General features: G+C 45.4%; 3 protein-coding genes across 3 annotated transcripts; 2 read left to right on the top strand and 1 right to left on the bottom strand.

Annotated features, from left to right (window-relative positions):
- APOA1 (apolipoprotein A1) lies at window positions 1-3305 on the top strand. The gene is made up of 4 exons (XM_044669588.1): window positions 1-28; window positions 333-397; window positions 717-864; window positions 2225-3305. Exons 2-4 carry the CDS (start codon window positions 355-357, stop codon window positions 2823-2825), a joined length of 792 nt encoding a protein of 263 aa, XP_044525523.1. The 5' UTR covers window positions 1-28; window positions 333-354; the 3' UTR covers window positions 2826-3305.
- A 1690-nt stretch (window positions 3306-4995) lies between these two features.
- APOC3 (apolipoprotein C3) lies at window positions 4996-9227 on the bottom strand. Its single transcript, XM_044666349.1, has 4 exons — window positions 9185-9227; window positions 8439-8506; window positions 7500-7620; window positions 4996-5277 (listed from the first exon to the last, which is right to left on the bottom strand). The coding sequence occupies exons 2-4, from the start codon at window positions 8491-8493 to the stop codon at window positions 5151-5153; spliced, it is 303 nt and encodes a 100-aa protein (XP_044522284.1). The 5' UTR covers window positions 8494-8506; window positions 9185-9227; the 3' UTR covers window positions 4996-5150.
- An 11406-nt stretch (window positions 9228-20633) lies between these two features.
- Window positions 20634-23441, top strand: APOA4 (apolipoprotein A4). Its single transcript, XM_044666348.1, has 3 exons — window positions 20634-20682; window positions 21690-21816; window positions 22316-23441. The coding sequence occupies exons 1-3, from the start codon at window positions 20634-20636 to the stop codon at window positions 23253-23255; spliced, it is 1116 nt and encodes a 371-aa protein (XP_044522283.1). The 3' UTR covers window positions 23256-23441.
- Window positions 23442-23651: the final 210 nt, after the last annotated feature.

Below are 23651 nucleotides of genomic sequence, written 5' to 3'. Positions count from 1 at the left end.
GGACAGATCACCTGGAGACAGCATTCAGGTAAGGTCTTCCAGCCCACCACCGCCATTTGGCTGGGTTAAGCTTGACCAAGCCACTAAGGCTGGCTGACCTCCAGGGAGGATGTCCAGGACATAGTAGAAGAAGGGAACGCAGTGCAGGGAATGTAGAAAAGGAGTCCAGGTGGACAGAACCCCAGAGGCCATCCCATCCAGCCCCCTCATTTCAAAAATGAATAAACAGAGGCCTAGGATCCTTGCCTGGGTGGCCTTGCCTGGCCAGCCTTCCTCCTTCTCCTCCTCCTCCTCCTCCGTTTCTCCAGTTGAAGCCTCTCCTCTCTCCACAGGTCACAGGCAGAAGTCCTCAAGATGAGAGCTGCGGTCTTCATCTTCTCCCTGCTCCTCGTCACAGGTAGGCTCCCACCCGGTGCCCCCACTCCCTGTCAGCCAGGCACCCTCCTGTTCTCTCACCCTTTATTCAGAATACTTTAGATGGGATTGGGAGAGACTGGCGGCAGGAATACCCAATACAAAATGAAATCTCACTGACCTTGGGCTGAGCTGGACCGCTCTACCTTTGTGTCCTTTCTACTCTCGTGTCTGCTGTCTTTTTCCCTCCAGCTCAGATCCCCCTTCCCTCTGGAAGCCCCCAGAAAGGCCTGAATGATGGCCAAAGGGTCCTGGGACACAGGGTGGGACTGAGGTGGCTCCGTCTTCCCCTCCTCCTACAGGGAGCCAGGCCAGTCATTTGTGGCAGAATGAAGAGCCCCAGTCACCTGTGGAGCAAGTAAAGGATTTCGTCACTGACTATGTGAACACCGTCAAGGACACCGGCAAGGTGTACTTGTCTCAGTTTGAAGCCTCTGAGATGGGCCAAAAGTAAGTGGAAGCAAGAGTTGGCCTGACCCAGGCCTGGGGGATCCTTAGGGCTAAAAGTCCTCTGGGTAGTTGCTGCCCATGGCACCCGGAAAGTCCAGGCTTGATGGAGTCTGGACACCAGAAGGACCTTGCCTCGTGCTACATGGTGCCTGTGGGAGGTGGGGAGAAGCTCAAAGTTAGGGTGTCTTATGATGCTAGCAAGGGAAGCTGTTGGGTCCTCCACTAGGGAACATTAGTGACTTCTGGACCTCCAGCCCCAGCATCACCCAGTGGCTCTCTGCCTCTTGATTTGACCTGGCCTGGCAAACTTGGGCAGATTGCCTCCTTGCCTTCCTTCCTTCAAGGCTTCCCCAAAGGCCAATTGGGACTGGGAGAAGGCCGGTGGCAGGAATACTTAATACATTTACTCTCACTGACCCTCGGCTGAGCTAGGCAACTGTACCCTCATTTACACTGTCTTCTTTGGCCAGAAGCACACTGTATAGACTGCCCCGGGCTTCACCTAACCCTTCCCTTTCTCTCCAATCCCTGTTCCTTTTCTGGGGAAGCAATTTAATTCATTTGAATTCGACAAGCTTCAATTTATCAAGCACCTAGAAAGTTCCAGGCAAGGTACTACTTCTGGGAACACAAAGACAAAACCAAAAATAGTCCCTTCCCTCAAGGAATCTACGTTCTGATGGGAAGAAACAAACAAGTCAATATATAGGATCTGCAAGACAGAGTAGTTTGGGGGTCGGGGGAATTGACAACTGGAGAAATCGGGCCTGGTCTCTGGGAGGAAGCACCCCAGCAGAGCCTCGAAGGAAGCCAGGGCTTCCAGGAGGCAGACAAAGGAGGGAGTGGGGGACAGCCTGTGTCTGGGGGGTGGGGGTGGAGGATAGAACCCCACAGATGAGAACACATTCTGGGCCTGTTTGTCTGGATTGGGGAATGTGGGAAAGGAAAGTCGTGAAAAAAAATCAGTCCAAAGAGAGTGTTAGCTTGTCAAGTGACCAGAGAGTTTGTATTTCATCTCAGAAGTGATTAGGAGTCCCAGATACTTTTCAAGCAAGGGAGTGACAGGGACAGACTTGGGCTTTATGACTGTGATAGCCGATGATAATAATAATAATGATGATGATGATGATAACGAACATTTATATAGCGCTTGCCCTTACTATATGCAAGACACTGTGCTAAGATATTTACAGTTATTATTTCATTTGATCCTTACAACAGCCCTGGGAGGTAGGGGCTGCTGTGATCCCTATTTTACAGTTAGAGAGACTGAGGCAGGCAGCAAAGTGACTCCCCACCCCCACCCCCAGGGTCCTACAACTGGCATGATAGCACCCCTTCCCTCCTCTCCTCTCTGCAGCCTGAAGATTTCAGAAACAATGACTTCCCTGAAAGCAGCCTTGGATGCCTTCTATGAAGAGATTAACCCTTCCTACCAGGAAATCAAGGACACCATAATTAAGGAAACCGCTGAGCTACGGGAGGAGATGTCAAAGGGCTTGGAAGGAGTCAAGAAGAGTATTGATCCCCACCTGGAAGAATTTCAGAAGAAGTGGGCCTCGGATGTAGAGAATTTCCGCCAGAGGGTAGGCCCGCTGACCCAGGATCTGAAGGACAGCGCCAAGCAGAAGTTCGACGAGCTCCACGAGAAGCTGACCCCCATAGGCAAGGATATTCGAGATCGGGCCCAGGGCCACATAGAAACCGTTCAGGAATTTGTGAGGCCTTACCATGAGCAGATCAAGACCAGCGTGAGCCAGAAGATTCAGGAGCTCCGGGAGAAAGGTTTGCCCTCTCCCGCTGAATATCAAGCTAAGATAAGCGAGCAGCTCAGAGCCTTGAAGGAAAAATTCTCCCCCATCCTGGAGGATCTCAAAAGAAGTGCTGACCCTATTTCCCAGAAAGCCAAAACCGATATTCTGACCTTCCTGGAGGAAACCCGGAAGTCCTTGACCAGCTAATGAGGATGTCCCTCTCTGCCTTCCCTCAGCATGGCCTCAGTGACCAGCTCCAATCCAAATTACTCCCCCTCTTAAAGCTGTGGATCGCAGCTGGATAGGGAGCCATAGCCAAAAATCAAATAAGGATTCTAGTGCAGGCTGTTACTAGCCCCTGCTTTCTGCTCTTGCCATCAGTGCTGCACACGTGCTCCCCTCACTCCCCCCAGCTATATTCCTCTCTCTCCTTAGTTTCCCTTATTTCTGGGAATTCAGGGGAGTGATGGATTTGGAGAGGAGCCCATGGAGACCAAGGTATCCCTCGGTTGGGGTGTGTCTATGTAGGGGCAGGAGGGAGAAGGGAGTGACCCTCACTCCTGGCTCTTCAGTTCCCTTTCCTCCCCTTCTCAGGCTTGGTTTGTTTGTTGTTGTTTTTTTTTTTTTTCTTGATTTTGCAAAATAAAAATGTCTAAGTTATCAAGCAATGCTTGTGCCTTTACTGAAGATGTTTACTGCTGTTAAATTTCTTCCCGGAAGGAGTAGGGGTTGTGGAAACATCAGTGTTGGGGAGGAGTTGTGGGATGGGACCTCAACACAAGTGGGTTCTCTTCTTGTCTAACTTGGCTTCTAATAGGAGTGGGGGTCAAGGTAGCCTGCAGATATTCTTTGTGCCCTCTGACCTTCAGGATTAAAGCCTGCTAAAGATTTACTATGTGGGCCCAGTCCTCTGACATCAATCCAAGCACTCTGGCTCTTGGCAGTCAACAGCCACTGGTGGACCACCGTGAGGCCACCCCTGGGATGGGCAATGGGGGCTACAAAAGAAACAAGGGAAATAGTCTTTGACAGATAAGACTTTACGGTAGATTCAAAAAGACAAGACGTAGGTTTATAAAATGATTTAGAGAAGGCTACAAGACAACTTATAATCAGATGCTAAATCAACACAGATTATAGTGTAGTGGGAAGAACCCTAAATTTTCTGTATCTATAGCTATCTATCTATCCATCCATCCATCCATCCATCTATCCATCCATCTATCCATCCATCCATCCATCTACCTATCTATCTATCTAAGATCATCTTGGTCCTAAGAGGTGATCTGAATTCAACTGTCTTTTTGACAGATGAGAAAACTGAGACCCACAGAGGTTGAAGTGACTCACCTAAGATCACACAGGTAGTTTGTAGAAAAGCTAGAGTTTGAACCCAAGTCTTCCTACTCCAAGCCTGGAATTCTGTGTACTCTAGTATGATGTACTTGGTAATGATGGCTAATAATTCTTCCAGTTCTAATGTTCTTTGAGGTTTAATGATGTATCCAAAAATTGTAGTTAGGTATCATAATGGATAAAGCATCAGGCCTGTAGTGAGGAGGGCCTGGGTTTAAATCTGGCCTCAGATACTTCCTAGCTATGTGACCCTGGGCAAGCCACTTACCCCCATTTGCTTAGCTCTTACCAATCTTCTGCCTTGGAAATGATACTAAGACAGAAGGTAAGGGTTGCTTGTTTGTTTTTTTAAAGGAGGGTAATGTAAAGAAGAAAGTCCCTATAAAAACTGGCCAATGGGGCAGCTAGGTGACTTAGTGGGTTGAGAGCCAGGCCCAGAGACAGGAGGTCCTGGCTTCAAATTTGACCTCAGACACTTCCTAGCTATACGACTCTGGGTGAGTCACTTAACCCCCATTACCCAGCCCTTACTGCTCTTCTGCCTTGGAACTAATACACAGTACTGATTCTAAGACAGAAAGTAAGGGTTTTTTAAAAACAACAACAAAAATCTGGCCAAGGCAGACAGAAGTAGAGAGGTCAGGGCTCAGAATATTATAGCTGGAAATTGGCTATAAAGATAATTTAGTCCAAACCTTTTCTTTTAAAGATAAGGGAATTGAGGGCCAGGAAGGGGAAATAACTTGCCAAAAGGTCCACAGAACTAGGACTAGAGCCCTAGTTTTTGGACTCCTTAGTACCCCAAACTAAGAAAGTGGGGCCCTATTTATTTTGTCACCTTCTATTCAACCATCACTGAGCCCTAAGAAGGACAATTAGTCTAGCTAGTCCCATCCCCTCCAAGGGAGTACCAATTTCTCTTTCCTTGGGCAATATTAAGTGGATTAGAAGTTCTCCACCCCAGCCCTCCCCCATCCCCCAAATGAAAGTAGCCCATGTGGTATACATGACACCATAAGGGTTTCTTATCCAGCTTTATTTCAAGGGCAGTGCTTGACTTGGGGACATATGCTTTCCTGACACATCATAGAAGAGTCCAGGAAGCCCTGGCGACAGGAGAATCCAGGGAGGCAGGGAGAGGGACAGATGGACACTCAAAATGATGGAGATGAGTCTTCAAGGTGTGACTTTTGGAGGACCGTCTGCCACTGGCTCCTCAGCCTTTTCCCATAGGCCAGAGAATTTGCCTGTCCAAGTACTCCAGTAATCATGCAGGGAAGAGATGCCATCAGTCACCCAGTCCCTAAAGGGTTAAATAGAAAAGGGAAAACCTTTGGGGATGGGGGTAGAAAATCCACCTTGACTCTCCCCCTATCCTTCTTTCAGACCTATCATACCTCAACGGTTTCCTCAAAGTCTATGTTTGTGTCATGGTTAGAAACATTTGGAGGAGGGTAAATGGCAGTGAAATGGGAGGCAGGAACTGGGGTTGTGTCTCATCCAATTCTCTAGTCTTCCTGTGATTGCCTCGAGCTTATCCCTAAACCAAAGACTTAGACTTGTAGGCTCTAGGAGTTAAAAGGAATTTATGGTGGAGCAGACAGAGCAAAGGGAAAGGGGCTGGGAGGTCTCCTGAGCCACTTTCCCAGACCACTCAGAGCAGAAGCTACATGTATAGGGGTGGGAAAGGGAGGAGCTCAGAGAAATGTGGATTTGAACTCAAAGAGGGCTACCATTTTTCCTTGTTGAGTCAGGCTCCCCTAAAGTGGGAAGGGCTGAGGAAAACTAGAGGGAATGGAAGGGATGAGTTTTTGCTTAACTGGCAGTTCCTTATAGAAATAACCAACTAACTAGCTATGTGACTTTGAACAATCATTTTCTGGGCATCTGCAAAATGGGTAGATGGGACTCTAAGGTACCTTCTAGTTCCCACGTTCTTTGATAGATGCCATTCTATGTGGTGTGTCTCTGTGTGTGTGCATGTACTTGCGTATCTATATGTGCAGTAAAGACATGTAGCGTGTTTAAAGTCAATAGTTGAAGCAATTTTATTCTTAAGTGGCTCCTAAGTAGTAGGAACTGAGAAGGTTTCCTGAGGGTCCTAGAAAGAGGGAAAAGGCAAGTAGAAGAGGAGAAGTAAGATGGCAGATGAAGACAAAAAAAGACCAGGATAAGGGAAGAGAAGGCCAGGAAAGGACCAGGAAAAAGAGATGAGGCCCTTCATGAGTTTTTTTATTATATGTCTTTTGTGTGTTTTCTGTCACGGAATGAGCAGTATGGAAATACAGATAGCATGAAAGCACTCGTCTAACCTATATCAGCCTATTTACCACCTTAGGGAGGGTTGGGAAGAGGGAGAAAATCTGAATCCTAAAATGTCAGAAAATAATCATCAAAAATTGTTTCTATAATTGGTAAAAAGAAAAATATAAAAAAGAAAAATGGTATTTCTACATGTAACTGACAAAATCAATCAATTAAGTTTTGTTTTTTTTTAAATAGAGATGAGGACAAAGAGAGAGGGAGAATGGGTTTTCCCGCCCAAATTAGAATCAGCATTTAAAGGTATCCATCCCACCCCCCAAATTATTTCCATGATCTAGGATCTTGCTTAATAATGACCTAGATTGGGGCATCTGGGTAGCTCAGTGGATTGAGAGTCAGGCCTAGAGACGGGAGGTCCTAGGTTCAAATCCAGCCTCAGACACTTCCCAGCTGTGTGACCCTGGGCAAGTCACTTGACTCCCATTGCCCACCCTTACCACTCTTCCACCTATGAGCCAATACACAGAAGTTAAGGGTTTAAAAAAAATAATGACCTAGATTCTGTTCCAAACTTCTGAGAAGACAGGGTTAAAGTGAGAAGGGAGAAAAGGCAGAGAAGGAGGAAGAAAGCTGGAGGAGAGGAGCCAGGAATGGGAGAAGATAGAGAAGGGAAAAAAGATTAGGGAGAAATGGGATGAGGGAGAAGAAACAGAGGGGAAAAGAAGAAGGAAATTAAGATATGAGGGATGGGGACAACTGGGTGGCTCAGTGGATTGAGAGTCAAGTCTAGAGATAGGAGGTCCTGGGTTCAGATCTGGCCTCAGACTCTTCCTCTTTGTGTGACCCTGAACGAATCACTCAACCCCAATTGCCTAGCCCTTATTGCCCTTCTGCCTTGGAACTAATACACAGTGTTGACACTAAGACTGAAGGTAAGAATTTAAAATTAAAAAAGATATGAGGGAGGAACAGTGGAAAGAAAAGAGAAAGAGATAGGGATGGGGGAGGATAAAAAAACGAGTGGGGAATGGTAGGAATAAAAGAGGGAAAGAGACAGGGGATAGAAGAGAGTTATAGAGATGAAAGAGAATGAAGATAAAGGATACAGAAAAGAGAAGCAGATGTGGAGGAGAAGGAAAGAGTGAGAAGTGAAGAAAGGAAGAAAAAGAAGGGATGGGAGAAAAGGGAAAAAAGAAGGGCAAATGAGACAAGAAGAGCAGGAGCTGGAAGTGTGTGAGAGCTGAGGAAGCCTGAGCATACTTGGCCTGCTTGGCCACCTGAGATTCCTGCACATTGTTCAAAGCTTGCTGGGCTTGTCGGGCTGCCTGCTGCATGTAGTCTTGGACCCGGTTCAAGAGTGTTTCCTCTGTCTCCTGGGCATCTGCATGGAAGGAAATAGAAGAGAGGAGGTGCCATCAGTCTGGAAATCAGGCTACGGGGAGAGAAAGAAGCCTTCCCTTGGGCTGGCATCCCCAAGATGGACAGAAACAAGGTGCTGAGAATCAGTCCTCCTGGACATTTTCTCTGCTGTTCTCTAGCTCTTTCAGGGCATCTCATATCAAAACCAGGGTAGAGAAGACCCTCAGGATAGTTCTGGCTGGAACCAGGGAGTAAGACAGGAGTAAGACCCAGGCAGGAGGCCTCTCCTTGGGGAGAGGGCCTGTTTTCCCCAGCTAAACCCGATCCTCAGAGCCATACTTAAGGTGAGGCCACTATGTGCTAGGGTTTGGAATTTGGAGGACATTGACAATCCCCTAGAAACAACAGAGCTTAGCAGGTACTTAGAAAGACTAGTTCATTAAAATGCTGGGGTTATCTTTATCCCACCCTACCCCCATTCCCAGCTGTCCTTCAGAAGTGGCCTCTCACTGTTGTCCAAGGACAGTAGTGTCCCACTGCCATAATGGGACAGTGTGTCCTTTGTCCTCCATTGTGGTACCTGCCTTGACTGCAAATAGTCTCTTGTTACAGCTTTGTTGAGTGAGCATCATTTATCTTGAAATGAGTTAGGATAGAGCCAAGGAAAAAAGGAATGATGCCCTGGCTTCACTCCTTCCTTCCTTCCTTCCTTCCTTCCTTCCTTCCTTCCTTCCTTCCTTCCTTCCTTCCTTCCTTCCTTCCTTCCTTCCTTCCTTCCTTCCTCCTTTCCAGAGTCCCACCCCCACATCCCACTCCCACCCACGAGCCACAGGGTCTTACTAGCATAGACCAGTAGGGTCAGGAACACAGCAACAAGGAAAACTCGGGGCTGCATGGTCACTCTGTGTCTAAGAAAAAATGACTGAGGTGAGTGGAGACTCCAAATTCTGTGTGGTCTTTTCACCTCCCTGCATTAAAAGTTCCCCGTTCTAACCCAGGCAAGCCATGTTCTCTGGAAAGACTGATGGAGGATCCAAAGCCAAAAAGTACAGAAGACGCCAGGACCTAGGCACCCTGACTCCTGATATGCCAATTCCCAAAGTGGATGGGATAATGATAGTTTGCTACAAAGAATATATACTTGTGGGGCAGCTAGGTGAATCAGTGGATGGAAAGTCAGGCCTAGATACAGGAGGTTATGGGTTCAAATCTGGCCTCAGACACTGCCTAGCTGTGTGATCCTGGGCAAGTCATTTAAGCCCCATTGCTTAGTCCTTACCGCTCTTCTGTCTTGGAACCAGTGTATGGTAGTGATTCTATGACAGAAGGTAAGGGTTTGTTTTAAAAAGAAGAACATATATTTGCTCTGACATATTAAGGATTAGGGATACTGTCCAGCAGAGGTAACAGGGAAATTTAGGGTTCCATGCTGTGCTCTCCCTATAAGCATTCCCCTCTCTCCTTACCCCATAACCCCAAAAGGCACTCAGAGCTCAAAGTTTATACGTCTAGGCCCTGCCCTCCCAAAGTGGGTAAAATTTTCCTCATTTCCTCTGCCCACCCCCCTCCATCCCTGGGAGCTTCACCTGGAAAGCTGCTTCCTGGGTCGCGCGGATTGGGATTAGGAAGGCCCACTGTGGCCTGTTTTATATTGTCCCCTGGGCAGCGGGCACTGGAGGCCCAGGCAGCTGGGCAAAGGTCACCTGCTGACCTGTCCAGATAGGGTTAGAATAGTGGGCCACGCAGGCAGCTATGGGTGGAAGCTTCCAAAGGAAGCCAGCTAAATTAGGAAATCCCAGGTGAAGCAAAGACAGAGGCTCTCTGCCTTCCTCCCCCTCCCTGTGGCTCCTTATTATCTGGGCTCAGCGCCAGGAGCACGATGGAGCCTTTTAAGGCTGCTTTAACCCTCTCCCATGCCCTAGAGAGACATCTCTTAAGGATGGGGCAGAAGAGCATCCCTTCTGGGCAGAAGGCATGGTCAAGTTTCAGGCCAAACTTGCTGGTGATGGAGGGAGAGGTTGTTTTGGGGTCTCTCTGGAATATTGTCCCTAGCATTCTCAGCTTCTGAGGGAGCAAAGATGGTGGGAGGGACTGCCTTCAGCGACTGGTTTGGGCTCTAGCAGCTCTCTCAGGGACACTGGACTCATTCTGGACCCATCACATCGGAAGATCAGGAGCTGCTCCTTTCCTTCCTTTTCCTTCCATCTCACAAGGCTGGGACAGAAGGAGACCAGTGAGTCCAGAGAGGAAACTTCAGGGCAAACAGTTCCAACTCCAGGCCAGTCACCCCATATTCCTGTGGCCGAGGAGGAGCAGAGATCTAGGCACAAACTCACCTCTCCACCTTCCCCCCCTCCCCCACGCTCTCATGGGCCCCCCTCCTCATCGCTTTCTTGGAGTGGTACCTCTTACCCAGAAGCCTTTACTAGCTGAATCCAAGTGAGATGGGGGTGGGAGTTGGAGGAGGCCAGCCTGAGAGATAACCCGAGTCCTTGCTTACCACCCTCCGTTCCCTCTTCCTCTTTGCCATCACAAACAATTGATCATTCTCACCTTGCCCTCTGGACTGAGCGATAAGGCACTTCCTGGCAGGAGTCTAACTCTTGGCAAAGGAAAATCTCCGCCAAGCTGGAAATCACGATTCCAGATTCCTGCCCGTCACTCTTCAGGGGACAAAAGAAGCTGGGGCCCCCTGCTCCCCTCTGTGCCTCAGTCACCTCATTCTTAGATTATCAGACTTGTAAAAGGTCTACTTGGAAACAACCTTGGAAAGTATCTGGAGTTCCAGAACAGTCAATACCTTGATTGAACCAAACGTTTTTATATTCCTTGACCAGAGCAGAGAAGAGTCAGGGCTTCCGTAGAGGCCAATGGTGGTCCTGAAGAAGGCCTGGGGGTCATCCTCCTTTTCACCAATGTCTTGAGTGCCCTAGGCTGGCCACCACAAGGGCCACAGGATACATGGCTCCTTCCCCAGTGAGGGCCAATAAGCCACGAATGATTTGCTCAACGTCAAAAAAAAAAAGGGCAGAGAAAACAACTATCCACAAGGAGTCACTTCAGGAGGGGTTTCCAACTTCCCTCCCCGCTAGAAATGTCCTTCCCCACACAAGCAGCTGCCTCAATTCAACATTTAGACTTCCCCTCCTTTAGTGAGAGGTTTTCTCCAGGCTACAAATACAAATCCTCTAAGAAGGAATAACTGTTTAGATAGTAGGCAGTGTGGCTTAGAGGAAGGAGCATTCCATCAGGCGTCTGATGAACTTTGTGATATTAGGCAAGTCACATAAGCTCCCTTGGACTCAGTTTCCTCATCTGACGAGACTAAACTATATAATAGCCTTTCAGGTCCTGATCAGCTCTAAATCTACAGGCCCAAAGTATCATTACTTGCTCATCCCTTGGTGCAAATGGGTCTATCTAATGCTTTCATGAGAATATGTTTGGAAGAGGGGAGAAGAAAGGGCAAGAAGTCACTAGGGAGCTTTGGGAGTTATAGAGGAGGTGCTCTTGAGTAGCAAGGAGGTCAGCCAGGGCTACCAAAGTCAAATGCCTACTTCTTTTTTTTTTAAACCCTTATCTTCCATCTTAGAATCAATACTGTGTATTGGTTCCAAGACAGAAGAGCAGTAAGAGCTAGGCAATGAGGATTAAGTGACTTGCCCAGGGTCACACAGCTAGGAAGTATCTGAGGCCAGATTTGAACCCAGGATCTCCCATCTCTGGGCCTGGCTCTCAATCCACTGAGCCACCTAGCTGCCCCCTATCTCATTTCTTTTAAACCTTTACTTTCCATTTTAGAATCAATACTAAGTGACTTCTGCCATTCCAAGGCAGAAGAGCTTTAAGAGTTTGACAATTGCAGTTAAGTGACTTGCCCAAGGTCACACAGCCAGGAAGTGTCTGTCTAATCCCTCTTTCAAGTAAACAAAAAGCCTCTTCAAATACTTTCATCTTGTCCTGTCCACATTAGTTCTTCTCCTGTAACCTTCATACTGGAGAATCCCTACACTCTCCAGGATTTGGGTAGAAGACATTCCCTGATATTCACTTGTTGCCCATCCTTCCTATTCCCTAACTCTTGTTCCCCACCTACCAGAAGTGTTCCTAATGTTTGGTAGGTGGGAAGATTACTTGGGATGGGAAAATGCACCAAGGTAGAGGATCCCTGCTCAGATACTGGTCAGGCTAGGAGACCTCTAATACCAGCTCTCAGGTTCTGGACAATGTACTTTATTCCTCCCCTCCTCTCCACTCCCCTGTCCTCTTTGCAGATGTGTATAGGACACCAATAGCAATAAAAATTCCTTTGTATTGTAAAGATTAAGAATTAAGGTTTTAACTGCGTCCTCAGGAGGCAGCTAGGTGGATCAGTGGGTTGAAAGCCAGGCCAACAGGTCCTGGGTTCAAATCTGGCCTCAGATACTTCCTAGCTGTGTGACCCTGGGCAAGTCACTTAACCCCTATTGCCTAAGCCCTTCCTGCTCTTCTGTCTTGAAACCAATTCAGAGCATTGATTTTAAGACTGAAGATAAAGTTTAAAAACAATAACAACAACAATGAAACTGTGTGCTCAGCTTGGTCATCCTAACCCCTCCAGAATCTGAGATTCTATCAAGATAAATATGATTTAATTTCCCAAAGAAGTTAGAACTGGCACTTAGATAGAGGAAAATCTTTTTTATTAACCAAAATGAAAGAGGCAAGCAGGCAAACATTTATTAAACTTTTACTATGTGCCAGGCACTGCATTAAGTTCCAGGGATGCAAATACAAGACCAGAAAAAGACAGTTCTTGCCCTTTTAGGGCTAACAGTCTGTGTTTAATTGAGGATCTTTAACTGTTCTTTTTCTAGATTTTTTAGTTTCATGTCCATCCAATTCATTGGTCTGTTTTTTCTCTGTTTTATTGATGTAAACATTCAGAGATATAAATTTTCCCCTAAGAACAGCTTGGCTGTATCACATCAATTTTGGTATGTGGTTTCCTTGTTATTCATCTTAATGAAATGATTGATTGTTCCTATGATTGGTTCTTAACCCATTCATTCTTTTGGAGAAGATTTTTTATTTTCCAATTAATTTTTAGTCTTTCTGCTGCCCTTTGTTGAATGTGATTTTTTTTTTTTTGCATTATGGTCAGAGGAGCTTACATTCTAATGAGAGAAGACATCCATAAAAGGGAACTGATAAAGGAGAGATCAAGTGGACAGAGTGTTCAAGGGAGAAGGGAGTGGGGGATACTTGTGGAGTGGGGAACAGTGTCAGAGTCCAAAAAGTCAAGAAGCTCAGGTGGGAGGAGAGCAAAGCATAGCCTGGACCCATTCCCATCATGGAGGTACTGGAGGAAATTCCCCAGTGGAGAAGGAGGCTGGCATGGCAAAGGGACATTCTAGGGTGAGGCACTGAGGGTAGTTCCCATGTGAGAAGGCAGCTGACTCATGGGATCAAAGTCCAGAGAGTCAAGATTTTCTTAATTTACCATGATCCAAAGAGGCAACTCTTTTGTCTTCCTTTTGTTTGCCATCAGCCTCCCAATGGAAAACAGATCTCTCCCTGGGGACTGTGTCAACAATAACATTACTATTGTTCTACTTGGTAAACCAAAAATCCTGATCCTAAACTTTGTACCTTTGCTTAAATCACTGCCTGAATTTCTTTATTTTTTGTTTTGTGATCACTAGAAAATGTAAATTGGAAATTGTTTGAACCAGAATGTTCCCTGAATTAGGGATTCTGTAAGCCAAAACTTCTTTCTAAGCGGAATGTTGGTATATTAATATGTTGTATTTCTGATTGCTAAAACATGGACTGCAGCATGCCAGGGAGGCAGCAAGTAGGGGAGAAGTTACCTTCACCAGCTGATATTAAAAGGGCTCATCCCTAGGGGCAGATGGATGGATCAGTGGATAGAGAGCCAGGCCTGGAGATCAGAAGTCCTGAGTTCAAATCTGAACTCAGACACTTCCTAGCTGTGTGACCCTGGGCAAGTCACTTAACCCCCATTGCCTAGCCCTTACCACTCTTCTGCCTTGGAACCAATACACAGTACTGATTCTAAGACAGAAGGTGTTTAAATATATATGTATTAAATATTAAGTAAATAAATAAATTATATATATATAAATATCTTCTGCACTCTGAGTCCTTGTGTAGCATACTTTGGAGGAAGAAGAGTATGGAACTTAAAGACCAAAAAGAATATTTTTCCTTCTTGTTTACAAGTTGTTTTTTATCCTTTGTTTTCAAAGAGAACCAATAACATCATGGGGGGGGGGGTCTTGTGATAGTGATGTCTTGACTTGTGTATGACTTGGATTTAAGTGAGGCACAGCTACAAAGTTCTCAATCTCTCTCTTCCAGGGGCATCAAAATCCAGTGGCAAGACCAAAGTCAGGATGCCTGGTGATGGCCCAGGATGCAGTAGCCATATCTGGGGTTCCTGATAGCTAAGACTGTCATCTTTGGAGGCAGCATTGTATTGAGTCTAGAACTCCAGATTTCTTCTCTCTCTTAAAAAAAATAATTTAAAAATATTTAAATTTTAATTAATTAGATTTTAATTAATTAATTTAAAATTAAAATTTTAAAGATGTTTCCATGGTTACCTGATTCATGTTGTCTCCTTCCCTTCTTCCCTTCCCCCTTCCCATGTTGACAAGCAATTCCACTGGGTTATACATATGTTATCACTCAATACCTATTTCCATATTATTCATATATGTAATAGAGTGATCTTTTAAAACCCAAACTCCATATCCTATCCCCATATAAACAAGCGATAGATCATGGTTTTCTTTTGTGTTTCTACTCCCACAGTAGAACTCCAGATCTGGATTCAGGAAGAATTCAAGTCTCAACTCAGCTATTTATCAGCTGCGTCACCTAGGACATATCACTTAAACCTTCTCAGTCTCAGTTTCTTATCTGTAAAATGGGGATAATAATAGGAGTGGCTTCTCTGGGTTGTTGTAAGAAGCAAATGAGATAATGCATGTTACGTTAAGCACTTTGTAAACTTAAATGCATTGTAGAGACATTAGCTTTCATTATGATGACCTTTCACAGGAGGGAGAGGGTATCTACCAGAGCCGTATGGTGCTTCTGAGAAAGACCCCCGTCTTTGCACTCACCCACCCCCTTCTCACTCTAGTTCTGAGGTATACATGTGTGCTCTGAGGCAGGCAGGGATATAGACCCATATTTACAGATAAGTACACAGTATACAAGCATCTAGACCTATACATAAACATAAACACATACCTACCCATAGTTCTTTGTTTAGGCATTTAGGCAGCTCCTACAGACAAGAAGGCAGACATATTGACATATGTGATGAGGACATTAAGTTGTAGATAGATCGAGATACACAAACACATCCATACTCTCATCCACAGGTTATTATCTACTGTTCTTTGGTAAGTCCAAGGGGCCAAAGTGCCTTTGAGGTATTGACTCACCAGCCACCTGCCTCTCAAGCACGGGGCTCTGAATTTAACTCTTGTTGTAAAATTTCCCTATCCCCTACACATAGCCTGCAGCACCCAGTATTCCCAGGTGGTCTCCCATCTGAGTATTAATCAGGCCTGACCCTGCTCAGTTTCTGGGTTCAGAGGAGATTGGGCACATTCCAGGTGGCATGGGATAGAATGGAGAATACTTGAAGCAGGGAGACCCTTGTGGAGACCGAGCTCCCACCAATGTGCTTCTTCCATTCATCAGCAGTTAAAGGGGGTGCACAGGGTATTCAGAAAAGACTAGCGCCTCTGGTGGATGGCTTGCTGGGCTCCTTTTCAGGGTTACTCATCCATATTTGGTGTCTTCCTCCACCCAGCTTTCACCAGTGGCTCCAAGAAGCTGTAGCTTGGGCAGGGGCCACATCCCAATAGAACAGTCTCCACAGATAAGCTAAACCAAGTTAAAGGTAACCGACAGGACTCACATCTGTTGATGAGTTGGGGGTGTCTACCATAGGCATGCCAAGACTTCTCCCAGAATAATGGTGGATGAGAAGAATTTGTTCTAATCAACTGAATCAGGCACTATGGAGTCTCTAAAGCTTGGTCAGATATGGAAGACACCAAAGTCATCCACTGCATCTTGAGTCATTGCCAGTCATCTTGAATTTTGTCTTGCCATTGGACTTGGGTGACTCTGGAAGAGAGAGTGAGGCCAATGACTGAACATCTCTGTCTCATTTAAATGCAATTTATGTGAGTCAAAAGACATCGCCACATCATTTTATCATTTTATATTTTACTATTTCACTATGTGGGAGACACTGGAACAGAATCATCCCGCATGGTGTGCCCACATCAAAGAAGGTGTTGTGCCCTGGGAGCAAAGCAGAATTGTGGTAGCTCAAAAGAAACACGAGAGGATGAAATCTAGAGACATGTTCATAAGGGCCCAACCTGGGAAAGAGCCTTCTGAGCTCATATTGGTCTAATCAGCCACAGCTGCATACTCTGTACATCGACCCTAACATAGTGATGTCATTTTAATCCTTTTTGAATATGAAGGACAACCACCACCATCACCCGCCACACACACACACACACACACACACACACACACACACACACACACACAGACAGGTACCAGGGGAACAAGGTGGGCCCAGAAGGGGTTTTTGTCCCTCCTGCCAATACCTCATGAGCAGAATGCCCACCCACTTCCCCTGAAAGTTATAATAATCTCCAGCATTTATACTTCTTGTTCAGATGTTGTCATTCTTTAGTCATATCTGACTCTTTGTAACCTCATTGGGGTTTTCTGTTGTTGTTGTTGTTATTATTATTATTATTATTATTTTATTGATTAATTTAGAATATTTTTCCATGGTTACATGATTCATGTTCTTTCCCTCCCCACCTCCCATTCCCCTCCCATAGCCAATGCACAATTCCACTGGGTTTTACATGTGTCATTGATCCAGACCTATTTCCATATTATTGATATTTGCACTAGGGTGATCATTTAGTGTCTACATCCCTAATCATGTCCTCATTGGGGTTTTCTTGACAGAGATACTAGAATGGTTTGCCATTTCCTTCTCCAGCTCATTTTACAGATAGGGAAACTGAGGCATATGGGGTTAAGTGACTTGCCCAGGATCACATAGCTAGTAAGTATCTGAAGCCAGATTTGAATTCAGGCAGACAAATCTTCCTGACTCTAGGCTTGGCACTCTATCCACTGGGTTACCTATCTGACCTGGCACTTATATGTAATCTATATATATTATAAATATACCATATAGCATACATTATACACATAATATATTACATATAACATGTTATAAATATACTTTATAACATATATTATACGTATAATATATGTAATATATACCTGATATATTATCTCATCCAATCTTTGAAAAAAAGCACATAAAACAATCCCAAGAGACTCCTGATAAAAAATGCCAGCTGCTTCCTGAGAAAGAACTGATGGAATCTGAAGTCAGACCAAAGTAAACTTTTTTCACTTTCTTTCTTAATTGTTTTTGTTCGAGTTTCCTTCCACAAAAGGATTAATATGGAAAAAATGTTTCATATGGTTGCACATTAAAATCTATATGAGGGGGCAGCTGGGCAGCTCAGTGGATTGAGAGCCAGGTCCAGAGATGGGAAATCCTGGATTCAAATGTAATCTCACTCACTTCCATTTAACCCCCATTGCCTAGGCCTTACTGCTCTTCCGCCTTGGAACCAATACACAGTATTGATTCTAAGATGGAAGGTAAGAGTTTAAAAAAAATCTGTATGAGATTGCTTACACTGTCAGTCAAGGGGAGGGAAAGGGGGTGGAGGGATAGAATCTGAAACTCAAAATTCTTTTAAAAATGTTGGAAACCATTTTTACGTCATTGGGGAGAAATTAAATTTCAAAACAAAAAGATGCATGCATGTGTCCATCTTTACACTTAAAAAAAGATAAAAGCATGTAGGGTAGGTGATATTATTATCATCCTCACTTTAAAATGAAGGAAAATGAAGCAGACAGATGTTAAGTGACTTATTAGGACTATTCAGTTAGTAAGTGGTTGAAGCCAAATTAGAACTCAGATCTTCCTGACTCTAAGACCAATGCTCTATCCATTATACCAATCTGATGTCTGAATAAATTCCCTCGTTTAACATATAAGGAAACTGAGGCCTAGAGAAATCATTTGACCAAGGTCACACAGATACTCAATATCAGAGGTGGAATTTTAACCTGGGTCCACATTTTGTGTCCTTCCACCATTCCATGCCATACCTTCAGTGGAGTCTAAGAGGTCCAAATCACAGAATCTTAAAGGTTTAAGACACCTCGAGGCCATCTAGTCTAACCTGTTCCTTAACTACATACTAGACAAGATTTCATTTCATTTCCCCATGTACACCTCCAGGGAAGGGAAAGCCTCTTTCTCTAGAAGCAACCTTTCTAGAGTGAAGAAAGGCAGGAGCTGGAGCTGAAACAGGAGGATCAAGATGGGAGACTGCTGAGACTTCCTACCAGGCTCCGTGCTCTGTTAGTCTTCTCTAGGGGAGGCACAGAGAATGAGGAAACTCAGCTCCGTGGCCTTGGGTAGGCTGTTTGGAGGGTTGGAGGAGCATGGGAAGTAAAATCTTTTTCTTTTCTCAAAGAAAAGACCATCTTGCCGCCCCAATGCTGCCCTACATCAGGGTGCTGATGCTGAGCAGCCTTTCTTTACATGATTCACCCATGGATATTGTTCATTCTTCATTTTGAAGAAGGACAGTGACATCACAGGGCAATCAATGTCTTGACTCACTCATGAATTGGATTTAAACGAGGCAAAGTTGCACAGAGTCATCAGTCATGCTCTCCCAGAGTCACCAAAGTCCAGTGGCAAGGCAAAAGTCAGAACACCTGGTGATGGCTTCTGATGCAGTGGATAACCTTGGCATCTTCCATGTCTGGCCAAGGTCTAAGCCTCCATCGTGCCTGCTTCCTCTGCCTTCAAGGCCATTGGAATAGCTCATTCTTATCCTCCCATTCTGCCAGAAGTCTTCACTGGCTTGAGGGAGACATCCCCCTAACTCATCAAAGGGTTGGAGGACTGTCGGTTATCCTCAACCTGGTTTAGCCCATCTGTGAAGATGGTCTTACTGCTGCTGGGTATGCTCTAGCTTCTTGGAGCCACAAGTGAGAGCTGAGTGACAGGTAGACACCAAAGGAAGATGAGCAGCCCTGGAAAGGGCTCAGCAAATCTCACCCTGGAGGTACTGGTCCTCCCTGAGCACCCCATATGGGCCACACAAGGATACGAGAGGCGCTCCTCTTCTTTGTACTGGTAGCAGATTCAGGCAGGGCTTCCCCCTTAACTGGGGGGGGGTGGGGAAGGATGAGAGATGAGAAGCAGAAGTGGATGGAGAATTGAGCTTAGAAAAAAAGTCAGGAAGAACATTTACTAGTTGTGTGACTTGCCACACAAATTGCTCTTAACCTCTCTGGGCCTCAGTTTCCCCATTTGTAAAATGGGTTTAATAACAGCACCTCCATCACAGAGAGTTGTGAGCATCCAATTAGATAAAGTAAGTAAAGTGCTTTATAAACCTTAAAGCACTATGAAAATGTCCGTGATTATGATGATGATTATATGGTGTCTATAGAGGCAGGAGGAAGTAATGTATAGAGAGCTGGGCTCAAAGCCAGAAAGAACTGGATTCAAGTTCTACTTCTGACACACGCTGGCAGCACGGCTCTCTGGACCTCATTTAACCTTGAAGAAGGTGGAAGAGGAGTTTCTAGATAGCACAGTGGCTACAGAGTCAAGCCTGGAGATAGGAGGTCCTGGGTTCAAATCTGAATTCAGATACTTCCTAGCTATGTGATCCTAGGCAAGTCATTTAACTCCTACTGCCTAGCTCTTGCCCTTCTACCTTAGAATTGTTAATAAGACAGAAAGTATGGGTTAAAGAAAGAAAGAAAGAAAGAAAGAAAGAAAGAAAGAAAGAAAGAAAGAAAGAAAGAAAGAAAAGAAAGAAAGAAAGAAAGAAAGAAAAGAAAAAGGGTGGAGGAGAGGCAACATGGCAGGGTAGGGGAAGACAAAGCTGATATTTCCCTTTCCAAAGAGGGGCAGCCTAGCAGGGTATATGACCAGCTCTGTCCTAGACAAAATGAACTCTTTAATGATCCCCATCTCGTCCCGCCTTACTTCCTGGTGTCTCCTTCTGTGCCCATTTTAATGAAAAGGCCTTCGTGTCTCTCTCCTTTTCCCCAGTCCTTCAAGTCAAACTCTACCTGGGGCCAGGAGCCAGTCTTTCTGACTGCTAATCCTGAGGGCTGATAGGAGGTTGTTTATGGTCCCTACCCAATTCTAAAAGTTGAGGAGATAGGCTGAGGGTCAGAGACCAGAGGGCGGAGGTCTTTGGGGGTCTTCTTTTTGTACACTCGGGGCTGAGGGAATGGACTCTGTCCTTGATACTTGTGGCTGGGCCCCAAGGCTACCTAGAGGTGGGGCTCTAATGATCTCTCTCCACAGAATTTAGGGGCTTCCTGAGGCTCTGAGTCTAACTCTCCGCCCACCTTGTTCCTTCTATTCTTCCTTCTTGGACCTTTGGGAGGATAAGAGCTTATCCAGACTTCCCTCCAAGCCACGGGATTGGCAGCTTCCACGTTGTGGGGTCACCAAAGTCCAAGCAGTTTCCCAGGAATGTGTCACCTTCCAGCGTGGAGCTCCCAGGGAGGGCAGGGGAGGGGAGGGGATCCTGGAGTCAGGTATAAAGAGCTAGCTAGCTCACTCCTGGGACAGATTGGGAGGCAGGACAGGTAAGCCCTTCATCTGTGCCTCTGCTAGGGGGTCCTCACTCTCCTCTACCCCCTTGAACTTTGGCTGCTGGAATATTCCACTGGAGTTGAGGGAGAGACTCAGGAACCAGGGAGCCTGGCATGAATGGAGGATGTAGGAGCTGGAGTCCTTAGAAGACAGGAAGGGACCAAGGTGGAACGTGCTCATCCTTTATCTCTCTCCTCACAGGATCCCGGTACGGTGGGGCTCAGGCCCAGCTCAGAGCAGAAGCCAAGATGTTTCTCAAAGCTATGATACTCTCTCTGGCCTTTGTGGCTATCGCCAGTAAGTGAATGCAACCTCAGATGGGGCCATGAGTTCTGGGTTGAGTGTGGAATGGAAAGGGAAGGTTTCTAAGATGACAAGGGAGGGTTGGGAATCCTTTACCCCTACTTGATTGGAATGGGGTCCCTGTGGTTGCCAGGAATGTTGGAAGGGTTGAGAAACAGGTATAAGCACGATTACCCCTTCCACATTGTGAGGTTTAAGGTTATCACAATACCCCCAAATCTGGAAAATCTGAGTTCAAAATTCTGGCCATGCCAGAAAAAGTTTTTCTTTTTCTTTAAGGGAGTGTTTACAGTACCTTATAGCAAATTTGGGGTTAAGTATTTGATCATAGGCTGTATGTAGGACAATGTTAACATTTTTAGCTTTTGTATGTCGTCTGCTGGTTTTCACATTCTTTTTGCAAGCTTTAACTTATTTCTTAGTTTAACTTTAAAAAGAAATTGTGCATATTGATGGTATTAAAAGATAAAATATGCTGACATGATATAATACTATACTTTTTTAAGCCTTTCTAATTTTTCAATGTTTTTCCTGGATCCTCTGCTGATCTCATGTATTGTCTGTGGCTTCTGCAAAACTCCTCCCAAATTCCTATCTAATTTTTTATGGTGACCCACCATATATTGAAACTGTGATGGGGAAAGTCACCATGTGGAAGGGATAACTGTATTTCTGTTCTAGTGCTATGCTAACATGGGCTGTAGTCTCAATAGTAGGATCATTTATATTTGATATATATGCAATTTACATGCTATTAATTATTCAATTCATGTTAAAACTAGGGAAATAGGGCTCTATTTCTTCCTTGTCCAGGATAAACTCTTCCCTCTAATTCCCTCCCCCCGCTCCCTACATCAGAAGGGACAAAGCCCTGCCTGGAAAAACAGTTGGTTAGGTTGGGCTCCATTAAATTTAGCTAGGACCATGTAACTGGTGCAACGGTGGGCAGCCTCTTTCTGAACCTTGATGCCTAACTTCTGCCCTTCTTCTTCCTCCTTCAGGTGTCCAGGCTGAGATGCAACCTGACCAGATATCCCAAATAGTATGGGATTATTTCAACAAGCTGAGCGCCAATGCCAAGGACGCCATGGAACAGCTACAGAATTCCGAGTTGAACCAGCAGTTCAAGTGAGAGGAGACCCTAATGGGGAGGGAGGGGTGATAGGTAGAGGCTGGGGGCCTTCTTACAGGAAGCCATCCCAGAAGACATATCATAATGGGAGTCGTTCCTTGACGAGTCTGGATCTTTTTGTTTTGAGCAGATTCCTATCTGAGTTTTAAGTTTAAGGGATGTTAAGGGTCTCCTGAGCAAATATTTAGAGCTGGATCTCTGGGGATAAAGCTCTAAGAAAGCAACAACCATGTTGCCTGGGCCGCTAATACACTGTAGGCTTCTAAGTCCCCCTTCACCAGCCCCTCTAGCCTTCATACACATACGTATCACCAGCCCCATCCTTGAAACATTTCTAGTCTTGTAGGACTTGCCAGAGTTTGTGCTCTGCTTGGGAGAACCAAGGGGTCACCCCAGACCATGATAAGGGGTCAGTATACTTTAGTGAAGGATGTTTCGGTAATAGAGTCTAGACTGTAATAGCAACCACCTTCTTTTTCTCTTTCCCCTGGGTAGCACCCTTTTGCAGGACAAGTTGGGGGAAGTTAGCACACACACCAATGACCTGACGAAGAAGATACTGCCTTTTGCCATGGAATTACCCACCCGTCTGGTCCAGGACTCAGAAAGACTGAAGATGCAGATCCAGAGGGATCTGGAGGAGCTGCGAGTCCAGATGCAGCCCTTTGCAGAACAGGTCAACCAGAAGATGAGTGACAATGTTCAGAACCTGAAGCAGTACGTGGTGCCCTACACGGGTAAGATCCAAACCCACCTCAGTGAGAATGTGGAGCAACTCCAACAGCAGCTGGCCCCCTTTGTTCAGCAGCTGGATGCAGCCATGAAGGAGAACATAAAGAGCTTGCAGACTGACATAGTCCCCTTGGCCAACCAGTTCAAGGACAAGGTCAACCAGCAAGTGGACAGTATAAAAGACAAGCTCATCCCTTACGCTGATGGGCTCCAAGGCAAGATTGACGAGCACATAGAAGAGCTTCGCAAGACCCTCACACCTTTTGCCACTGGTGCCCAGGATCAACTCAACCGTCAGCTTGAAAGCCTGGCTTTCCAGATGAAGAAGAATGTAGAACAGTTGAGGACCAAGATCTCTGAGAACACAGAAGACCTGAGGCAAAAACTGACACCTTTTGCTAAGGACATCCAGGGAAAGATTCCAGGAAATTCAGAGGAGCTGTACCAGTCCCTGGCCAAGGTGAGGGGACAGATGAACCAGCACATTGAAGAGTTCCACAGGAATATCGGGCCCCAAGGAGAGGCCTTCAACAGGGCCTTGGTGCAGCAGCTAGAAGACCTCAAGAAGAAACTAGGGTCCCAGTCTGGTGAGATAGAGGACCACCTGGGCCTTTTGGAGAAGGGCCTGAGGGACAAAGTAAACTCCTTCTTCAGTAGCCTCCAGGAGAGCCAGGAGGAGATGCCTGCTGATCCCCAGCCCTAGGTCTTCAAAGTCTGAGCAGCCTTTCTCAGCTCTCTGTAGAGCACTTTTGCCTCCTGGTTTGGACCCCAAACCACAATTCTTTGTCCATCCTCCAGTAAGCCAAAACATCTCTAGGTGGAGGCATGGGATTGTTGCTGTGGGAAAAAGTAGTATTCATGGTCCTTGATAAATAAAACTGATTTAAAAAACCCCAAAAAGCAAAATCTAAGTGTATTGATCAGTTTTATTGAATTCTTTTCTTTCTCTTAAAATTCTTTGTAGAAAAACAACACCTGGAATTTAAGTAGTGCTTTAATTGAAGATTTTCAAAGTGATTTTTATGGCATATTGGAGCACATTACAGTGTGTGTGTGTATATGTGTGTGTATATATATATATATATATATATATATATAT

This window comes from Gracilinanus agilis, chromosome 3 (assembly GCF_016433145.1).
Source record: "Gracilinanus agilis isolate LMUSP501 chromosome 3, AgileGrace, whole genome shotgun sequence".
In the NCBI taxonomy this organism is placed as follows: domain Eukaryota; kingdom Metazoa; phylum Chordata; class Mammalia; order Didelphimorphia; family Didelphidae; genus Gracilinanus; species Gracilinanus agilis.
This window is presented reverse-complemented; position numbering and strand designations above follow the sequence as displayed.